General features: G+C 32.5%; 1 protein-coding gene across 8 annotated transcripts in view; it reads left to right on the top strand.

Annotated features, from left to right (window-relative positions):
- The window catches only part of LOC122718911 (fat-like cadherin-related tumor suppressor homolog), a 529,283-nt gene that overhangs the window by 458,681 nt on the left and 47,402 nt on the right, over window positions 1-23,200 (top strand). For all 8 annotated transcript variants that reach the window (XR_006347483.1, XR_006347482.1, XM_043944311.1 and 5 more), the window contains exons 4-6: window positions 124-230; window positions 2,326-2,530; window positions 15,425-15,486. Coding sequence is in view for 6 of the 8 variants with exons in the window: in XM_043944311.1 (XP_043800246.1) it covers window positions 124-230; window positions 2,326-2,530; window positions 15,425-15,486 (374 nt within the window). In the remaining 2 variants the exon portion in view is untranslated. The remainder of the gene's footprint in view (window positions 1-123; window positions 231-2,325; window positions 2,531-15,424; window positions 15,487-23,200) is intronic.

The following is a 23,200-nucleotide window of genomic DNA, read 5'->3' as shown; positions in this document are numbered from 1 at the left end:
ATAATCTTATCAAACTTTTGCATTGTAATCAATTCTATCCTAAAATTTGTGCCATCTGATTTTCTTTACTTTTTTAATATGTTAATTATCTTTTATTCTAATAAAAATGCTTTCTTATTTCAGGTAACATCAAGACAAAGGCTGTGCTCGACGTGGAATCGAAGAGAGGATATTGGTTAACGGTGTACGCGCAGGATCACGGTGTAGTTCCTCTGAGCTCCAGTTTACAGGTTCGTATTAAGAAGATAAATTATATGTATAATATATTACTGTTATCCAGAAAAATATTACGCGTTTCGTAACTTTTATTAAGACATTGCGAACAATAAAAATACAAACAAATGATAAATATATACCACAATTAGAGAACTATTATATTTCAAATAATTTTTTCTTTTTATTTTGTAAAAGTTTCATACCTGTGCATTGTCTGTTATGCATTGTATGTTAATGATACAAAGTTAGCATTTTTAGGAAACTCTTATGTAAAAGTAAATACTCTTTTAGCTGAAAATGGTTCTCCAGATGTTATTGTCATTGTGTACGTTTGCAATGTTTATGAATTTAAATTTTAGTTGGACTTGTTAGTTTCTTGGATTGTTTGAATAAAATGCAATTAAAGAAGCAATTTAATGTTACATGAGAAAAAATAAATTGAAAAAAAAATAGTTTTCTATATTATTAAGAATGAAATAATAGAAAATTGATGCTGTTAAAATAAACAGACATACAAAATGTTAGTTATTATTATATTAATAAATATAATTTTTTATAACAGAAATTCAACAACATTTAGAGGAAATAATAATATTTATTCAAATTTTTTATATCTTTGAAATATTATATCAAATGTAGAACTTTGAACAGAAATATTGAGCAGAATATTACTTTCATGAAATATCAAATCGTTCTATTATTATTATTTAAAAATTATTCATGAGTTTTAATGTAATCATTTAATGTAATTTAATAATAAGTTTCACAAGTTTGTTATTTATCCTTTGATAGTCGTTTTAAAATTTCACGATACAGCAGGAGAACCGCACTTCGTTAGAAAATTACTGCTATATGACATCGTGTATATTGGGTCATAAACACTCCTGTCAAAGTTTTGTCATTATATTGGAAAAATATCAACCAACCACTTATTTTGCACTTCCTATTTATATAAGCTCTTAACGGAACCGATGGCGAATTGAGAAACCAATTTTCTCTATCGACCACTATGTTAGTCCTAGGAAAATTTTTCGTATCACTTATCTCTTGCCACTATGTTGCCAATATACCTAACAGTATTGGAAAAAGGCTTTCCATTAATCAGGAAAAGAAACGATTAATTTATAACACACTTATAATTACATGGACCGATGAAAGTTTCACTGAGTAATTTAAGCATGAACATTAAAATTTCATCGTGTGCGTTAAAATTCTATAATCAATATTGCACCTTTTTATTCTATCAATGATCATGTAGAAAGTTATCGAGATAAGGAAATGAGAATTTACAAATGATACGTTATTAATGATGCGTTATATGAAATAGGATTATTAACAAACTATGCAAAAATATATTCAATGATATTCACTTCCAATTGCTTGTAGCAATTCTAGAAAATTAAATACACAGGATGTGATACGTACTAATTACTATAATTTAAGCTTCAAATATTCTTGCTCTTTCCGCTTGATTTCACGTTAAAATCAATTTCAATATTTATGACTTTTTCGTTAAATAAAATTTATTTTTATTCGCTTGTTAACTTGTAATGTAGATACATTCTCAATAAAAACCTACATCGTAATAAAATTTCATACCAGAAAACAAGTAGACACTCTTAAAATAATTTCATGAGAATTTATCGAAAAGCAAGTTCCTAAGAAATTAAAATTTTTTTTTTTTTAAATATATACTCAAATTTCAAAGTTCTACATTGTACATTAAATATCTCTCTTATCGGTGAACTCAAAAACAGTACTGCCGTCTTGTTAAACATTACAATGATATATCCATATATTTACAAATCTTACACTTATCTTAATCGATCAATCGATGACAGAACAACAATTTCTTCATCGACAAATCATATCGTAAATGATACAAAAATAATAAAAACTAGGTTATCCATCTATACCACCGCTATAGTTAGATGGCAGCACTGGTTTCGATTCCACTTACCAGAGAATCTCCCTATACAAAAGATCCCTACATATAAATGAACAAATTGCACGGCCAAACGCCAAATTTTTTTGCATTATTTGGCAAAGAAGCAATCGCAGGTACGATATCCACGTCTCGTAAATAATCGACAGCCGGTTTCCGTGCAGGTGTACGTGGAGGTGCTCGACAAGAACGACAACACACCATTGACCGAGGTTCCGGTCTATTATCCATCGGTCCTCGAGAACTCACCGGCAGGCGTGAGCGTTCTCCAGATACGGGCGTTCGATCGCGACGTCTCGCCTCAACGATTCACCTTCTCCATCACGAGCGGCAATCCAGAGGGTTATTTTCTCATCAATTCCACCACGGGTAAGTTCCACATGGTCACTGGGAGGAGAGAGAGAAAGAGAGCCAATATCTCGGAGCCGTGGAATCGAAATAGATTGGCTACACGGTCTCCGATTGTAACGAGATCAATTTGGCCACCCTCCATGAACGAGGTTTTTAATGGCGACGATTCGAAAATAAGTTTTCGAGTAAGAGTACGGGCTTCCTTAAATTCCAATTGAGGAAGTGGATTTCGTTTAAGATGCGGAGAACATTGTCAAAGGCGATCAAAGGATAGGAGATGTTGAAATTGAACATTTAGAATTGAAAAATAATTTTGTTAGTTGGATTGAAAAATTAATGATGGATTGAATTGAAGGTTAAGCATATTCTCAATAGAGATAAGTAGAATAAATAACTTTGCAATATTACAAAATAAAAAAAATGATATAGATTAATGGAACGTTCAGTATTTGAATTATTTATTTAAACTATGTTATATGTATTATTCTAAGACAGATATAATTTTTTCCAAAAGTTCAATAATTTCTATTTTAAAGAAAAAGAGATCCTAATAAACCTTTGACTTCAATCATAGATCTATTAATGTATTCTATTAATAATTCTATTTATGTATTCTATTAATAATAGTAATTTTGCTCTTAGTCTTAATAACAAAGTTCTGTCACAGAAATTGATTCCTTTAACAATTTCTTAGGATAAATTAAGAAGATAGGAATTAGTTAATAGGAGTGAATTGACATCAGGCCATATTGAACTGCAGTAAATATTAATATATATCTTCTTCTGATCTTTATTATCATTTTCAATCTAGCAAAATTCCTACCTGCAAAAATTCTATATTAACATAGACTCCTTCTTTGAACTATTAGTTCAATCAAAACTACTTAAAACTCGTGCAATTATTATTACAAAATGGATAAAATTTTCTTTCAAAATCGAAAATAGAAAATTATTTAAATTTAAATAAATTTACACACGTATATAAAATTATTTACCTCGCAAAAACAATTATCTCTGCAGAAGCGAAAGTGGAGAAATTATATTATTAAATGGAGAAATCGTTTGCACGTCTCATTAACGCATACACATTCACTATGTAATAAAATTTTCTTAAAATCAAAGAAAATATTATATAAATTTAAAAACAAGATAAATTATTTTATTAGTCGCTCCAAAATATAAAGCCACTTTCTTATTCTCTTTCTTCTCCGATCGATTTCGTCGACAATTAACAAAAGGGCGCGAGAGCCGTCTGAAATAGAACCTGAAGTGGATGGAAATCGTTGTTTCTCGCGTTAACATATACAAATTCACCGGATCGAATCTCCCGTCACATTCATTTATTCATCCGTTCCTGGCGGAAGTCTCGCGTCAGCCCGCGAAATTACGAAACGATGAAAAATCAGGAACTCGTTATCGAGAAAGAGAGATGGAAAGAAATCCGATTATCGCGACACGGTTATATTAGAGGCGTGGAGGAGAGAGGGGAATTGGATGACGAGAGGGGAGGGGAGAGAGAGAGAGAGAGAGAGGATATTGCGCGTAAATAGGCACGCGTACGAGCGAGAATCAATTTTAATGCGGGACAATTTGCGATACAAATTCGATCCGACCCTTGGTGAATAATCTTGGCGGGCCGATTAAATCAGACTTTCAAATGAGAGTTGAGGGTAGGGGTGAAATTGGACTTTTAATTTGGAACTCGGGCTACAAGTGGCCCGAAGACGGTTATTGCCGTCTTCGTTAAGTCGAATCTTCCTTCTAATTCACCGTTAAGAGATATGGAAATATCGAGTCCAGCCGAATAAATCTTGTTTATTGGGATGTTATGTTGGGAGGGCTATCTTCTCGGTTACGTTAAGCGTTAAAAATGGCGCGTTCAGCATTGATAATTCGCCGTGTCCGATAATTTATTCCGTCTATAATTATCATATTTATGCTGTTTAATTAAAAGGAAGGAGAGGAGGAATAGGAAATTTGTTGTTGTGGAATCATGTACACGTTTTGTGGAATGTTGAAGAATTACATTTGTATGAACCTGTTGGGAAAGAAGCATAGAATTCATGATTTATCGTTCGGATTAATTGGAAGGGAATTCATATAAGAGAAATTTACGAAACATTTTCTATAAAATACGCGATGATATGCCGAATATTATTAATTAAGAAACAATTTTACAAGCTTGATAAATGATACTCAATGAATTAATCTTTTTATTTATTTTGTATTGTAGATAGAATGTATATTTCTAATCATATAAATAGACTTTAATTGTGTATTTTAGACTTTCTTTCTTAATAGTAAATTTTATGTTGTAATAAAATAAAAATATTATTGATCGAGGAGAACTTTGTTACATTAATAGTTGTTCCATATATCAAATGAACTTTCAACATTTTGATAAAGATTGCGAGTTAAAATTATAAGATTATAAATTGTAAATGTACATGATTAGTATATTTTTCTTAAAGCTCGATATTAAACATAGAGAGGAGATTTGAGCGATATCGATTTTTATTACGTAATTATGTAATTGTTTGACGGTTAATTATTCCCATTGCAATCGTTAATTATAAACGACAACATCGAAGGTATTCTGATCGCGATCGTACATCTAATTAATTTTCCAATTATCATGTAATATTTCATAATTAGTAATTATGAACATCGTTACATAGGAAACGGATCATGGAAAAAAAATTGGAATAAAATAACGTGCTTAATACGAATAAAAAATTAATTCGAATCCAATTCTTGTACAAAATCATCAATTTTTCGTTCGATTTAAAATATAAATTACCTTAACAACATCGTTATACGTATCACGCATATATAACACTTTACAAAAAAAAAAAAAAATATTAAACAATTTATTCACTTTGCCATTTATTTATTTATATTTCTTTGTATACTTTCCGTATTGCAAAATTGATATAAACGCGTTCATCGCGTTAATTATTAAAACGAAAAAATACACGAAATATACGTGAACAAATTTGCTTCATAAATTCCAAAAAAAAAAAAAAGAAACAACAACATTATTCGTAAAATGTGATAGAAAAAAAAAAATACAAAAAACAAGAAAAATCCCCGTCAAAGAAAAAATGAAAAATCAGCGAATCATTTCGCTCTTTTCTCTCCCAGCCCAATTTCCTCCGCGCGCAGGGATCTCTCATCGCCTGATTACAAAACAGTCGTGCGCGAAACGAAAAACTCTCTTCGCAATCGGAATTACACATCGTCCATTCATCAGTCGTGTGCGCGCTTACTCTTCTTACTTTGCCCGAGAAGTTTCGTAAGCGGTCATTTATGCCCCTCCGTCCCTCCCCCCTCCCTCTCTCCTCCCAGCCGTCTCGAAGATCGATGGGAGGCGGCGCGGAAAATTGCTTACACCGGTAGAAGACGGCTTGTAATTAAAAAGTCGGCCGCCCCGCTGATTCGTATTCATCGGTCTTTCCGTACCTTGGCGAGGAACTTCTCGAGGGGGAAGGTTTGATCGTCGGTCAAAGAGAAATTGCGAGGAGAAATTTCCTCTATTCTCCTCCTCCACCTCCCATTGATAAGGGAAGAAAAATGTGCGCGCGGCGATGGAAAACTGGAAACCGCGATCAAAGATTTCGATGCTCGTGGGAGCGGAAATATGCCGGTCAATGAGAGTATCTCGTCGAGTGTCGACGGATTGTGGAACGATCCAAGTCCAGGAGAACATTTCTTGGTTTCTTGGTTCCTTGGTTTACTTTCTTTTGTCGTCTGTTTGTATGTTTGTTCACTCGAGAACAATATATGATATATGATAGGTATATATGATATAGGTATTCATTCTTCTTTTATATATATAGTAGTATATTTTTTAGTTTTTGATTTATTTTTTTATGTTATATTATAAAGGATTTTTAATGATTAAATATGATTTGCTCGTGATTTTGTTCTTATGAAATTTGATCAAATAAATAAGGAACGATTCAGAAAAAGGAAAAGATTTCTTGGTTTCTTGGTTTTTGATTTATTTTTTTTTGCGTAAAAGATTTTCAATGATTAGGTTTGTTCGTGATTTTTATGAAATTTGTTCGAATAAATAAGGAATAGGAGAAAGTCAGATAGATTTTTTACTTGTTCCATCATATATTGGTTTTTTAATATAATGTAATGTATGTTATGTTTAATTTGTTATTAGAAAAAAATAAGTTCTATGTCTCTTTTTATTGAAAAAATTCCACTGAACTTCTTGTTCTCGAAGAGAAAGTAATACGATATGATATTAAGGAGAGATGGATGGAATGTTTAATTCCTTGAAAATTTCATTAAAAAATTTAGGCCAGGCCAAGTAGTTGATGGAATATACGAAGATCAAAGAAATCGAGATATGAATTAAAAAAAAAAAGCATCTATCTAAACTAGATCTCCAACGATCGTACACGTTTCTCGACATCTTCATCATCGTTTCAATCTCGCCACGATTCTCGTAAATAAGTATCGTATAACTCGGGATCCGCTTCACGCATCGAGTTATCCACCTAGCAAAAAACGTGCTCTACTCTTCTCGTACTCTACTTTAATCCCAGTCAAGGAACAATCTCTTGGAATCGTTGGTACGTGCATCGAGACACGCGATATAGAGAAAGTACAAGAAACTTCGTAAATCACGAGGCGGCGATTTATTTCCAAGCCATTCGGTCAACCGAAACGAGATTCAACGTAAAACAAAAGCGAGAACGATGAACCGAGTGATTTTATAGCAAAGATACGATATTTTTTAAAAAAAACGAATAGAAGAAACAAAAAATCTTTGGCAATGAAAAGAAAATAGCCAGAAAATTTTTATTCTATATCGAAAAACTGAATATTCATAGTTACTTTTCACAGTAATGACCTATATTCATTAATAACAATAATATATATTCCATACATCTTATACAAGTGTTATAATGCTATCTTTATTCTGATTATACATTTTATCGTTTTTTAATAATTTTACAATCGTTACGATACTCTCGTCGCCATATGTCTATTAATAACTTCAAATCTTCTCTTCAAAAGTACACACATTACCAAACAGAGCATCAAAAGCAGACTGTATACACACAACGAGCACCAAAAGTAAAGCGTATAAACACAGCGGAACGTAAACAAAAGATTAAGTGAAATACGATCGCGCTCGAGTCGTTTCTTTTCCTCTAAGCTGTTCATCCGTTGGATCGTCTGTGACAAAGCGTAATAATCTGGGGTAAATACTCAGGAGTTGCGTGAAACGTTGCGTGGATACGGAATGGAAGCATCCACGATAAACCGATTTCCAAGTCCTAACCGGGGAATTCGATGCGTCGAACATGGTGGATCGAATGGGTATAGGGCTGAAAGCTAAGCGCTTTTGGGCTTCCGCGGTTTAACCCGGGATATATCCGCGGGATCATCGGAAATGAATTTCGATCTTGGCCGGGGTTGACAGTTGTACGGGTTGCCGAGTGACGAATTAATGGAATTCTCCGACGCTTGGATCTTGATGGAATAAGGAAAGAAGGGGTGGGGGCAGAGGAAGAGAGAAGTAGATCATTGGAATTGGGATCGGGATTTGTGCATCTTTTAATAGCGATAACGATGATGGGGCGATGTTTTGGATATATTTTTCGAGATTTATTGGCAGATGATGTTTTTATCGTAGTGTGATTGTATTAATTGATATTAAAAGAGAAGAGATGTTATTAGACTGCGGGATATTTATGCGAATTAAAATTATGAATGAAATGATATAATTGGAATTGAAATAAAAATGTGTTTCGATCTTTGAATATCAATATATGCGTGATTTTTTAATACCTTAAATATTTGCGTAAATAATGCGTAAAATAAAATAAATACGTAAATTCGTTTTTAATCAATGTTGCCTCGTTTTAATAATTTTTTGAAATGGTATACAATGCTTCTAGAGATAACTAATATTTTATAACAAACAATGTATAATTGAGATTGTAATTAAATTTACACAACTATCTTCTTTGAAATAATAATCAGTTATCGTATGATTTCCGTAAATATCTACACGAAAGATATTTTATTATATACATAAGCATAAAATCATATCATAAATTTATTAAAATATTTTTTTTCAATATTTTTCTTTTATCAATTTATCTCATCGCAGAATATGCAATTCGAAAATGATCGAAAGTGAAATCAACTACTTCGTGAGAATGATCAACAATCGCATGTCAGAAACACTTATCGACATCTCGAAATGCTCACGAATTCACGCGTGTAATTTTGTTCGATCGGTGAATACGCAGATTTAGAAACGAGCCGAGGAGATTCGAAATAAATCCCGTAGAGATGATCACGGGTAACTACAAGGATCGTGCGTAGTGAAACGGATATGTGGTTGCTGTCTGTGAATCCCTGGCTATTTTCCAACATACGGACGTATGTTTGCACGTGTAAGTACTTTCTCCGTCTCGTGGACGCGAAATTGATCGCCACGATTAGGAAGATTCGCACGCACGCGTGTATAGCATAATCGGCAATTCAGAAACCGATACGATCGACGAGTTTTGTGGGAATCGGAAAATGCAAGATGAATTCTTGATCGCATGAATTATCGATGAGAGAAAGGAAAGTTGATCCGAGGCGATGGTTTCCAGTTTGAGGAATAGTGTGCGTTATACGTCACAAAGAATTATCTGATCGTTTAATGAATGTACAATATTGAGATAATTAGATAAAATATAGTTAGAATTTATATATATTTCATGAATCATTTTTTAAATATGAAATGTTTTTTCTGAATTTTTATTTCGTTTCAAATTAATATTATTATGGAATTGTGAAATGTATATATATTGAACAATAATTAAATTTATGATAAAATTTGTTAATTAACTGATTGGACATAGTGGTATTATCCTTAAGAAATTGATTTATAAATTAAAATACAGATCAATTTCTCAACAAAATGTTATTTCTGCATAAATCGCTTCGTTATCACGTTATAAATTACACATCATGAATGCAGTCATAAAACATTCGAAACAACCAACTCGGAAATAGGGTCGAGAATCGCACGCATATAACGCCACATAACTCTCTCTTCGTTAACGCAATTACGCGCACGTAACAAAACCCTTCTCCGATTCGTTCCTTCGGCAATTTTCGATCCGTACAAACAAGTTCGAAATAAAAAAACGATCAAAGCTACTGTTTTATTTTCTGCTTTTTATTTTTTAAATAGTAACATTATTATTTCTATTGATTTTTGAAAGTTTAGAAAATGCTTTATTAAAATGAACTTTAATAGATTTTTCTTTTTTTGAACAATTTTTAAATTTTCTCATTTCATTCTAGCAACTTAAGATATATTTACGTCCTATGCCGTTGCTATGCAAAGAATATATTTTTTTAAATTATATTGCTATCTTCACGCCATTTTTCTTGACACTGTACTCTTCGTTACTAAAGATATATTATCCGAATTCACAATATTCGAAAATTTGTCGTACAATCTCAATAAATTTACATGCAATATTTCTGACACTCAAAATTTTACTTTTCTTGAATTTGAACACACGTGTATTTCATCTCCCTTTTTTCTTTTTCTTTCAACTCTCGGCACAAATATCCAATACGAAGTTCTTTCGCAGCTCAGACTCGGTTCATTCACCTTTACAATTTCATTCTTTTATTTTTATCCCGTTTCTTCTTTAACACCTGTTCACGTGGAAACTCAATATGGAAGTTCTACGTCGCAAAACTCGATCGAGAATCGTATTCGCGAGTATATTCGAGTTTATTCGATCCGAAGGAATAAGGTCAATAACCAGAGGCAACCGAAAAACAGAAGCGAATTTTAAGATCACCAGAGGCATTTGCAATTCAAAACATACTGGTCTATAGATAGCAGTAGTTTGGATTCTTCATACGCGGCCATTAATGGCGACTCCTGATTGCACTGGCGCTCGTTCCATAACTTCTTTGCGCTTAATAGAACAACAAGTTTGATTTATATGTCTAAATAACATAAAAAAAAATCGAAATAAATCGCTTGAATAGGAAATAAATATTATGATTTATTCGAATAAAATTAAATGTTGTTAGATACGATGATTGGATACTATATAAATTGAAATTTTTAATTTATTTCAATAAAGATAGTAAAATTTAAAGATTAAAAAACAGTATAATCAAGTATGTATGAATCTTACAAATTTTCTTTTGAATCAATTGAGTGATTATCGAAAATTTGATAAAAATAATTCAATCGACATTTGGAAATACCTACGTTTCAAATTTCACCAAAATTCCCCTAGTTTTTCACTATCATTCGAGACTCGCCGGTGAAAAATCCTCCCCTTCACCTATACCCATACGTAACTTATATACGCAACGCTGTTCGTTGACAGAGCAAATATTTTCACGCCACAAGGCAAATGCACGCAAAAATCCGAGTCACCGTGGCAAGAAAAACCTTTCTTGCACCTGGAATCACGCTCGACGACGACGCGATCCGCGCGCAGGCAAAGAATTTTCTCCTCGTGAAGGAGATCGTCGATTCCACGGTTTCGCATCTAGCATTTTTCACCTAGCATCGTCATAATGCGAGCTCCCGACGGGCTTCGAGATCTCGAAGATGAACGTCGACGCGAGGAGATCGTCCTCGGGGAGGGCGAAAAATATATCCTTACCGACTGTCGGTAATATCGCGAATAGTTTTGATTCCGGATAATATGGGATTTTCCAGGGAGAGAGAGTGTATGTGTATGTGCGCGTGTGTTGTGTCCATGCGCGAGAATAACGCTCGTTCGTCTGAATGAATCAGATGTCGTCAACTTGATGAGGAGGAGGGAGGAATGAAAATCAAAAGCAATTATTTAAATGCGTTCCACGTCGCGAACCTCTCTCTCTCTCTCTCTATTTCATTGTTATGTGTTTGTTAAGTTTTTTCTCTCGTTTTTTTTTTTTTTTTTTTTTTTTTTGTTTTATTTTTCTCTCATTTCATCTTCTCAGTTTTATTTATATATCGTCGCTGTGCAACGACCTCCCATTTTTCGTGGCCGCTCCTTCCTTTCGCAAAATCTAGAGGGTATGTGTTTTATATATATATATATATATATATATATATATATATGAAGGTTGAAAGAGGATTATAACTTGTTTTCGGTAAACTGTTCGGTGTTCGGTATTAAAATTTGCATATCAAACAGAAAATTTTCCTTTGCTATTAATAAATTGCTTAAAAAATTGAGAATAATACGAGAGAAATTTTATTTTAATTTAACGCTAAGGTCTTTCTTATTGAAAAATACATAAATTCTTTTAACAGTACATTTCATAAAAAATTCATTTCTTTGGAAACTTTAATTATAATTATATTATGCAGATGTACTTATGCAAAATTTATGGAATATTTAAATATATACAAAAGGTGTAGAAATACCTTGTGTATAAAATATGCAGACATATACAAAATATATTCCAAGTAAATTATTCATTTAAATTCTATTTGTGTACATAAATATATGAATCTGTAATTTATAATAAAATACTTATATATCTTTTATAACGTCATCATGAAAATAAAAAGTCACAAAATATCTATTTCTACAAACAAGTTTAAATTCTAAGAAATGAGATAGAAAGAAAAAAAAAAATACCAATTCTCGATCTTTCAGTCATCAAATTTTACTATTCAAGATTTTCTCTAAACATCCAACAATTCAAGGCTTCAATTAAAGGTTAATAATCAATAACAAAATATATATCCACTTCGAGACAAATTTAAATTCTAATAAATAATCGAACACAATCTTACAACACTTCCAATAACAATCCAAAAAAAATATCCCAATTTAACAAATTTTCACGCCATTATTCAAGCAGTTCCTTTGAATCCAACGACTTCATATCACAAACACAAGGATATCGGTTGCAATTTAAAAAAAAAAAAAGAAGAAAAAAAAAGAAAGTCGAGCGAATTGAAGAAGATTCCATCGTGGCTCCACTTTGTCGTTTACATATCTTAGCTTTGACATCGCATCGTGCTCGTAAATTTTACATCACCCTTTTAGACCCATCCTGTTACACCCGTCTCCCCGCGTCAATTCGCGCCCCCTCGAAACCATCGCTCCTTTTTCTCATTTCGTAGCATGACTCCATGGGAGAAAAGGGAAAAGCAAGCGGCCGACGGAACGTCGACTTTTATTACCGTGACTCTCGAATCATTTGGCTTGGAGAAGTGCACGTCGAACAGGTTGACGTGTGGGAACAATGACGTTGCAACGTTGACGAGCGTGGCGTCGATCCTTGTAAATTTTCCCCCTTCGATTTCCCCTTGCTTGCTTTGTGACTTGAATCAGACAAGATCGGTGACATTGCGATTATAGCGAAGGAACAATTCGTTTTACAGGGATAAATGTTTTATCATTATTTGTTGCGTGTTTCGAGATGAAAATAAAGGAGGAGGGAGGAGGGTGATGCTTGAAAATTATTTCTAAATTTTTTTTGTAATCTTTCAGATTATTTGAACTTGAAGATAATTTTATTTATTTTACTCAATTTATATTGAGAAAAATAGATGTGAGGGGAATAAATAATGCAAATAATTTAAATAATTTAAATAATTTTCTTTCAGATTATTTGAATTTGAAGATAATTTTATTTATTTAATTTATATTGAGAAAAGTAGTTGCGAGAGGAATAAGTAATGTAAATAATTTGTGATAAAAAAAAATATTGAATTTTTATTACCAATACAATTGGTTTCATTTTGAAATATGAATGGATTGAATTAGCATTGTGACCAAAGAGTATTGAATCATATATAATTGGAGAATATTGAAATGATGGAACTTTGTTAATTACTTGGATATGTTAATAATCGATTCTGCATTTATTGGAAATTTTAATCTTACGATAAATTTTAAGTTATTTATAATTGATATATTTTACGCTATATAAAGTTAATTGATCATTTCAATTGATGATTCGATTGATCATCACACTTCATTGCCTTCTTTTATTATCGTTCATGTTTGATTTAATTTATCGAAATTACGTATCGATTAATAATCTCCCCTCTCGATCTCTGAAAATCGTTCAAACCTATATAATGTGTAATAAATTTTAATTAATCTAAAATTAAATCGAGCATAAGCTTCATTTGTATTATCCTATTAACTTTAATATTTAACTTTTACTCCAATAATAAAATATTTCTATTAATTAAACAGTTATCCAATATTCAATTGGAATAAAATTTCTTATAATAATAATTCTTCGCAACCAGTACTTTTTATTTAATCTTTCACTTTAATATTTCGTGAAAATTCCGTGAAATTCAAGCGTTCTCAAAGTCTAACGGATTCAGAAGTTCGAGAAATTTCGTGTCGGAGCAGAAACAACACACGCGGTTTCCTTCTAACCTGATTAATATTTCCGGTTGGAATATAAAATCTGTGTCGTCCGCTGTTGTTAACAGAAACCGTACAAACTAGATGGAGTGCAAAAAAAGAAAAAAGAGCACGAGTTTACAACGTATGACAGGCACATTTTCATAGGCTTCGTTCTCGTTCCACCTACGAGTAGCCCGGAAACAGGCAGCATCCACCTGCCTTCCGCCATTTCGAAAACTTGGCTCGGATATTATCGAAATTTTCTCGAAATTATAATGGAATAATATAAAAATAAATAAAATTATATATTTTTAGGAATAGAAGAAGAAATATTTAACATTTCAATAATTTTTAATTTAATTCGTTATCCATCTTTCTCCCAAAATAATTTGTCTTCCTCGTCGTCTTCAGTTTCAATCTAGTCAATCTCTTTCCTCAGAAGGTATCGAAAAGATAGATGCTATCGAAATTTTATCTAAATTATGATCGCAAAATGGTTTGTGGTCTAAAAATCTAAGCTCATGTGTTATCGATAATTTTTAAATTTAATTCGTCGACAATTAAATTATTCTTAACAACTTGATCCCAACATCTCTCTTATCCATTTTTCCGCTAAAATAATTAATTTTCTTCCTCTCCTTCGAATCGGTCCAAAGAAATCTCAGTCTCCATTTATAACGAAATTCCTTCCGATTTTCACGGCTTCGCCGGAAGAACGAGAACAATTTGCCGCGGAATTGTTGTTCGGCCTCTGCGACGAATAAAGGCCCCGATACCCAATTACCACCTCGACGTTTCTCGAACGAGTAGCTCTGCAAAAACTCTCTCATTCACCATCCATGCGATTATTTTTTGAGAAGAAACTGTTGAAGAAACAAATGCACGAAACAGTCGTCCAGATGACCATCACCAATTACTCGAAAAGATTCGTTTTGTTTCCGACTTGTTTCCTTCGAATTAAATCCATTTGCTGCAATTTTGCTTGTTGCAAAATTCTTATAAACAGGATTGGAATTTTATTATTATATACGAATGAAATAAAATACAATATGTTTCGATTTATTTCAATCTTTCATTTTATCGATCGAAAAGAAAAAGCAAAAAATATTAACATCGTAAAGATCGATGAAATACGATTCAAATAGAGATCCGCAAATATCCATTTAAAAAAGTTCCTTGTTATTTTTACAATGTTCACTTTTGATCGGGGAAAAAAAGGGGGATGAAAGCACAAAGGGAGGAAAAAAGAAAAGAATAGAGAGAGTTGGATGCGAGAGTGAAATCTGAGCGCTATAATTTCGCGAAAACCTTGGGCATCGAGCTAATCCTTGTCCCCGCTAATCGAGGCCTTTTCATTTCTTCGTAAATTGCCATCGAGAACCGTCCCTCCTCCCCTCCTCCGATTTTGCTCTGTGGCGTCGGTTTACCCGATCGTGGCATACGATAAAACGTCAGACCAGAAACCTTAATCGAAATACCGTTTAATCGGGGATTTATTAAGGCCGTTGCTCTGATTCTCTATTCGATTATGTTTCAGGTTTGATCACGACCAGCGGACGGAAGCTCGATCGGGAGAACCAGGCGGAACACGTTTTGGAGGTGAGTGATTTCAATGCGAATGATCACTCGTTCGTAAATGGAAAAAATATATATATATATGCATTATTGAATTTTGAACTAATTTTCAAACTCATTTTTTCGATAATTCTAGAAAATCTTTTGAATGAACGATCGTTGAGGATAATATCGCAAGTGAAATTTAATTTTCGTGAAAAATTGTTGGTCGCGAAATTTATTTCTTGACAAAAAATTTGTGGAAAAGAAATACTATGACATGTGATTTATTCAATAATATTATTTAAGAGAAGTGTTTTCAATTATTAATTGGAGTATAGATGAGAGAAAATCATTGAAATTAAAAATTTAAATTAACAAATAATACGTAAAATATTAAAAAATGAATCGAAGAATTATTAATAATCATTTACAAACTCGATTAATATTATCTTTAACGAAATTATAATTTTCTATTATAAAATACTCTACTTCGAGAAGTTTTAAATTTTAAAAAAAAAGTAAGATTTTTCACAAACATAATTTTCAAATATCTCCTCTCAAACATTCTCAAACTCTCCTCACTCGTATACATTACATTCAATCGTCCTTGTTTCAAGAAACTTAATCCTTAAGCAACAATCCCTTTCAACGATTGGATCAAATCCCAAACTGCACTTGGCTAAACACACTTTGGAAACGACAATCCACCTAGTTTCCACACGTTGTATTTCAACTCGTGACACGTTACGTACGTACACTTTAATCGTTTATTTTCTAACACAATTCCCGGTCTTTGAGAGAGTTTTGATACCAAAGCTTACCAGCTTCCTTGCTCCAAGTTAGTTTCAAAATAATTATCTTACGCCGAGTATAATCATACGTCGTACCACTTCGCAACGAGAGCCTCGATTGCTGAATTTTGAAGATGATAAAGTTAAATTTCGCGGCAAAACGCCGCCATCTTGCATCCTCTTGCTTCAGCTTAGAGCTGTTCTCATAATCGTGGAAATTATTTTGATTGCTGTATTCGTGAATCTCTAATGTTTCTGATTATTAACTCGAGGAGTTCGTTTTACATCGAATCTCAACAATTAATATATTTATATTCCAAATAAATATTTCAATATCATTAGATATTTTTTTATTCTATATACAATTTGTACAATCGGTAAAGTAGGATAATAATATTATTTATTTTAATAATATAGCTCTGTATAAAATTCTTATAAATGAAACAACGTACAATATTTTCTTCGTTTGTTCGTTCAAAATAATTGAAATAATAAATGACTTCATTATCGTAACATCCTGTTACGATAAAAATGATCCACAAAACATTACTAGAAGATAATCCCAATTATAACAAAGATTATCAAAAAATAAAAATACTTATTGTATAAGAAAATAGAATGCCACATTGAAAGGGTTGAAATAAAGAGTCGAAGTTGCCTGATTACAAATAGCAAAAGTATATATGAGAGATTGTATGATATATGATTCCATCATGGCAAATTTTGAATTAGAGAATTTGCAAATATGCGACAGGATTATGAATTTGAATAGTTTACGTGCTCGTTGTATATATAATATAATCTTCTGACGTTTTACAGCAGAATAAATGGATAGCGTTATAATTGAAGATATCAAAGAAGGACGCATTGAATCGACCATTTACAAATTTTCATAATTTAGTAATTAACGATAGGGCGTAGCAACTAATTGCTCGTAATCCTCTTTTATCATTCGTTAGCGTGGAACGTAACACATTCATGAATATATTGCGACACCGCATAATGGAGTTGAGGCCATATTATCCGAGGTGATTACGAGTGTTGTACTATTATACATTTTCATATTATACATTTATATATTGTTGTGCAAAATTCCGTTATTTCGAACGTAATAGAAATTCTCGTTAAAACAACGCCTCTAAACAAACTTTCAACATTTAAAGAATAATATAAAATTTATCGATATCAAAAAAATTTTTCGTAAGGAAATATATCAAATTTCATTAAAAAAAAATTCTTTGAATGAGTAACGAAAAAATAAAAATAATGGGAAAATCCTACTTCCAAAATAATTAAATATATATATTGTGATCGCCAACGTTTCGAATTTCGATCCTTCGATTCCACTCGAATCGTTTAATCTTTTTCTTTTTAAATGAAAAAACACCGAGAGGAGAAGATTACAATAGCGTAGCTCGTCGGGCATGGGGGATTAAAGCCATTCGCAGTGGAAATCTTTCAGAAGCATCGATCGGGGAGTGTCGTTACGGTAAATCGAATTTCCTAACTGTGTACTAACGCAAACAGGTGATAGCTCGATTACCGATGCATCCTTTCCACCTCTTAGTCTTCCCTCAAACTCTCTCGTCGAACCATTGCTCCCTCTCCATCCCCTAATATTGTCAGACTGGAAATGAGGAAGAAAATCGCATCCTCCCGAAGATTGAAAAGTAAAATGAGGAGGAACCTCCTGTCTCTGAGAAACCGAGAGGGCCAGCTTTAAGGGTGTCGTTTTTCCCTCGAAAAAACACCCCTCTCTCTCTCTCTCTCTCTCTCTCTCTCTCTCTCTCTCTCTCTCTCTCTCTCTCTCTCTCTCTGCGTCATCCTGGTCTCTCGAGGGATTCCTCTTCGCGTTTGGATTAAAGGAAGAGCACCTTTTGCGCTACTTTGTGTGTGCACGTGTCAAGACCAACGCCAGAATTTCGTTACAATGGAAAGAGCAAAGGGTAGGTGGTGTAGCAATCTCGGGAAAAGCTTCGTCGGCCACGAAAAAGGGGGAGAGAGAGAGGGGAGTTTACGAATAAATAGACCTAGTGGAGAGAGGCTGCTTACTTTCCAACCCATTAACGAGCTTTTGCGTGTCGATGGATCGAGTGGACAAGCGTGATACGATTCTCGGCGATGAAGAGGAATTTATCTGGAATCGATTGAACGATTGGAAACTCGGATTAAATTGATTAAAATGATTAAAAGGATCGCTATTTATGCGACGTAATACGAATCGAGGGAGGAGGCGTTTTTAGTGGATCGAGGTCTATTTGGAATTTTCGTTTCGTTTAGTTTTAACTCTGCTCTCCAACGGTGACTCTCGGTTAATACCGCGACAGTATTTATTTATGTTTGATTTTTTTTAGAATATCGCTTCATAAATAGCTTCCTAAGTTCTTTGTGTATAATCTTATGAGGTGTAATCTTATCTTGTGAGTAATTATCTTATGGTAATCTTATGAGGCTATCGCGCGGGTCTGAGTCTGGAGTTGCTAGTTCGACCAGCGAAACAGGCAAAGGAGTGCAAAGGGTTAATAGGTTTTTGGTTCGGGTCAATCTTGTGAATTTTCTTCTCGATGTTTGATGTAGTTTGGTGGAGCATGGCGTATGTGATTGATGAAATGTTTTAATTCTAGGATAGTTTAAATATTTTTTTTATTATTTAAATTTCGAGAATGGTGTCATTTTGGAAAGAAATTTGGTGTGAAATTTTGGAAAGAATAGTTGTTGTAGAATAGAATTGGTTAAATATTTTTTCATATCCCCAAACTTTTTCCAGTTTTTCTTGTTTCGAATGTTTAATGATTGTTATTTTAAAGGGATTTTGATGATACTATAAAGTAAGAATGATGTCCTATGAAAAATCGTATGACTTAGGATATTCTATCCTCTCGATTTTACGTATATACTTACGTTATATTCAATTTTTATTATTCTTCATAAAGATAAAGGTAATAAAATTGAGATAAAAATGTTCGTGTCGATTTTGTTTTTCTTCTTTTTATTGAATTTTTTTTTTATGTTTGAAGATGTTTCTTCTAATAATATATTTTCTAATAAACAGTGTGTTGTCGTGCTATTGTCCAACGTTATTTGAATTTCGATAAAATTCAAAATCATACCCAATACGCATCTCTTTCACAATAAAGTGACATCAGTCAACATCCTAGTGTCATAACGATATAGTCAAAGCAGAGTTTCATAAATTAAATTCACTTCAGTTTCATAAATTAAAGGACTCGAGCAACAATGGCTCGAATTATTATTAATTAAATTCCATCTGAAAGCGATATCAAATTATGAGATTACAACACGATTCAAAACTTTCTTTCAACGAATCATTTTTAAACATTTTGCTCCTTTTCAGTTTCAAAAATTATTCTAAAAAAAAATCTTATCAACCAGTATGTAATAAATCCAAAGAAGTTAACGAGTAACGAGATTAACTTTTCATCTTCGCAACCGCGGTACAATTTTCAACATCTTTACAGATTTAAGCGAACACTTTTACGAAACTTATAATTTTTCCATTTCGCTTCACGCTTCACGTTTTATATTAATTGATTTTCCTCCTAAGAATAAAGATTACGAAGAAACGTCCGCATCTTAAATATACTCAAACTAAACGTATTTACTTTTTCATTAAAACTTCTTTCTTCAGAGGTTAGACAGGAAAATCACGTTTAATTCGTATTTATTGAATCAAATCCACATATTGGATTAATAATATTCTTACATCATTTTACAAATTTGTATTTTTTTTTTTTTTTTTTTTTTTTTTAATAAATAAGTTTTTTTCTCCAAATCAAATTCCGATCTTACGAAAATTACCTCTAGAGGGCTCGATTTTAAAAGCATCCTCTGTTCACAGCGCCTTCCGCTCTATAAAGCATTTTGTCTGAAACCACAAAGTAAAACCATCTGGTGGCCGTACGTATAATAGTATGCGCATATTCAGTGTCAGTTTCACTCACTGAACTTTCCCATATGCGTCCAAACTTTCTAAATTTAAAAAATACACCCCTTTCCGCATTACCATCGTAGTCGAGATATTGTTTCGAATTGTTTCACTTACCATCGTGTCTCGTAGCCAAAATATCGATATTTTTTTTTTCTTAAATAACAATTTCAGAAAACTAAAGCTGCTAAAAATAAATATTAGCAGCCATATATATAATCGTTAATCAGAAATTTGAATATCGATGAAACAATGATTAAATATTCGTTCATCGATGACTGTTGAAACTTAAATTAATTCTTAACTTAAAATGAAATTAATTCACTTCTCTTTGGAAGATAACACTTTCCTCGAAGGAATAAAAAATAAAATTCACCTTAAAAATGCTACGAATATTTATTTTCAATTTCTTTCTTATCAGACATAAAATGATAATATCAATTGTATATATTAAAATCTTCGATCTTCGATGAGAATGAAATGAAACGATTGTAATAATTAACGATGTAACAATACGTATGCATCGTGTCGTACACGATCAATCGCAAGATGTTTGCGAAATTGTCGAGCTCCGTTGAACAACAACTCGAACCAACCGAAACTTTCCACGAAAGTTCATCGTACATCCACAGTATCCATCCTGTCATCTTCATACTCAAGATAGTCGACAAATCTTAACGCTTGATTATAAAACCCGTGAAACGAATAATTACACCTTAAGGGGATCCGTCGACGTTCCATTTAATAGGCAATAATAGGATATATCCGGTGGAGAAACGTCCATCGAGATTATATTTTGAACCCTGTTTTGCAATGCAAATGGCCCCACCCTCTTATCCAATATATATATATATTTTATATATTATATATACTTTCGAATTAATCCAGCGAAATAATGATCCATGCTGAAGGATATTTAATATTGGGAATACAAATTTTATTAGCATCGTTAGCATGGTTACAATGGCGTTAATGAATCGAGCGCAGGAAATTTACAGAAAGAGAGAGTGAGAAAGAAGAAGAAGTAAAAAGAAGTGGAAGAAGGGAAGATGGGATGGGCGCTCGTTGAAGCGATAATTAATTATTGTACGAGTGACTCGGCGTTATTCCGTGTAAAATTAACCCAATTATTGTCGCAGTGTCGGCCGTTACGTTATTTTTCCGTAAACGAGCCGTGATAATTGATCGAGCTTGCTTCCACGAAGAGAGAGAGAGAGAGAGAGAGAGAGAGAGAGAGAGAGAGAGAGAGAGAGAGAGAGAGAGAGAGAGAGAGTCGTATTTTTATTCGAATTAATAAATAAGGGAAAATAAATCATCTTGATTTCTTAATAATAAAAATTTCTGCCCCAGTGATTTTCAGAAATTTTTTTATTCTCTTGATTTTCGAATGGCGCGTGTAATTTTCTTTTTTTTTTTTCCACGACTTCTGAAAGATACAAATATTATTTTTTCAATATATGTAATTTTTTTTTAATAGAATTGAAGGGATAATTATTATTTATTAAATCTTTTGGAGTAAGGGGACATTTTATGAAACGTAGTGTTTAAAAAAAAAATAAATAAATAATATTCGAAGAATTTCAGGAACACGCGAACTTATGGAATTATTTAATATTTCAAGCTTCGTCTTTGTTCCTTCTCCCTTGTTGTTTTGAAATTCGTTTATTCGGGCAAAAATACGTGAGAGATTCGTGCGTCGCGGAATTTTTACAGAAAACGTCGACGGAGTTCATCCCTTTTTTTTTTTTTTTCATAATTCCGCCTCATAATTTACGAGGCTCGGCTGCCGCATTCGTAGGCACGCAGGAAACTAGAAACCGCTTTTCCTCCGCAACGGAAGTACGACTCGAACTGTCGACCGCTTTTTGGCCGCTATAAATCTTCGAAACATTCTTTCCTTTTCTCTTTTCTCTCTCTCTCTCTCTCTCTCTCTCGCTCTCTTTTTGGAATTATTCGATTCCAAAATGATAATATTTCTCAGTAATTTATTTATTCGATTATTTATTCAATTTCGAATTCTTCTTTGCGAAGATATGGCGGCCATCTTTGTTTTTCCGAATTTAAAATTCTATATATATATATATATATATTTCGAAGGGATAATTACTTCAATGGAATGGAATTTTATTGAATGTGATCATGAAATTATCCAAATTCTATCGTGTTAAGGTATATTAATTAGAAATTGATACCATAAAGATGATTTAAATAGAACGTTGCGTAATAATGCGCAATTAGAGAGATTTGATTAATATATATTCACAGATAATCGAGTTAAATAAATCATGCGTTAATCGTTCCGATCATCAATTACAAATTCAAAATTAATATTCTCCATTCTTTCACATTTTATTCGAAACGTCCAAGATCGTGTAATTTCTAATAATCACGAATTAATATTACGCTCTGCAGGGAGCAAACGTGTATTTAAAAATTACAATAACATTGAATCAACGCATACTGTTGAACCATTAATTTCTCGCTTTAAATTATCGAGTTTAATGACTTTATGATTGTTTTCCATAATCAAAATATTGAGAGAATAATTCAAATCATAGCGTTGATCTCAATCAATGAACTTTACAAATATATCCTAAAAATGAATTTAACCAAAACAATTAAATCACTTCGTTATTTAAACTATTTACAATATCGTCCATCACATATTCGATTATATCGAAATTGTGATAATAAAACTCGCATGGAATAAATAAAAATTATCATAATTTAATCGTACAACAAAATTGAAACAAAATTTTTGTTCGAGTATCGATTACTATAAGGTGAAAAGAAAACAGAGATTGTAGAAATAAAAATGGCTCCATGGTTTTAGCTGATAGATAAAAAAGATTTTTTTAACTTCTTTCAATAAGATTGTACATATGACGAGCGATTGAAGAAAAAAGAAGAAAGTAGAAAAAAACTTCTAGTTCCCGGATAAAAAAAAATATGTCGAGAAAAATGTTCACCCGGCGTTTTTCATTCGAACGAGGAGGCGCCACCGTCTTTCCTTCCAAAA

This window comes from Apis laboriosa, unplaced genomic scaffold, assembly GCF_014066325.1.
Source record: "Apis laboriosa isolate Shangri-la unplaced genomic scaffold, ASM1406632v1 scaffold68_cov148, whole genome shotgun sequence".
Taxonomy (NCBI): Eukaryota; Metazoa; Arthropoda; class Insecta; order Hymenoptera; family Apidae; genus Apis; species Apis laboriosa.
Note: the sequence above shows the minus strand (reverse complement) of the source record. Positions and strands in the feature narration are given on the sequence as shown.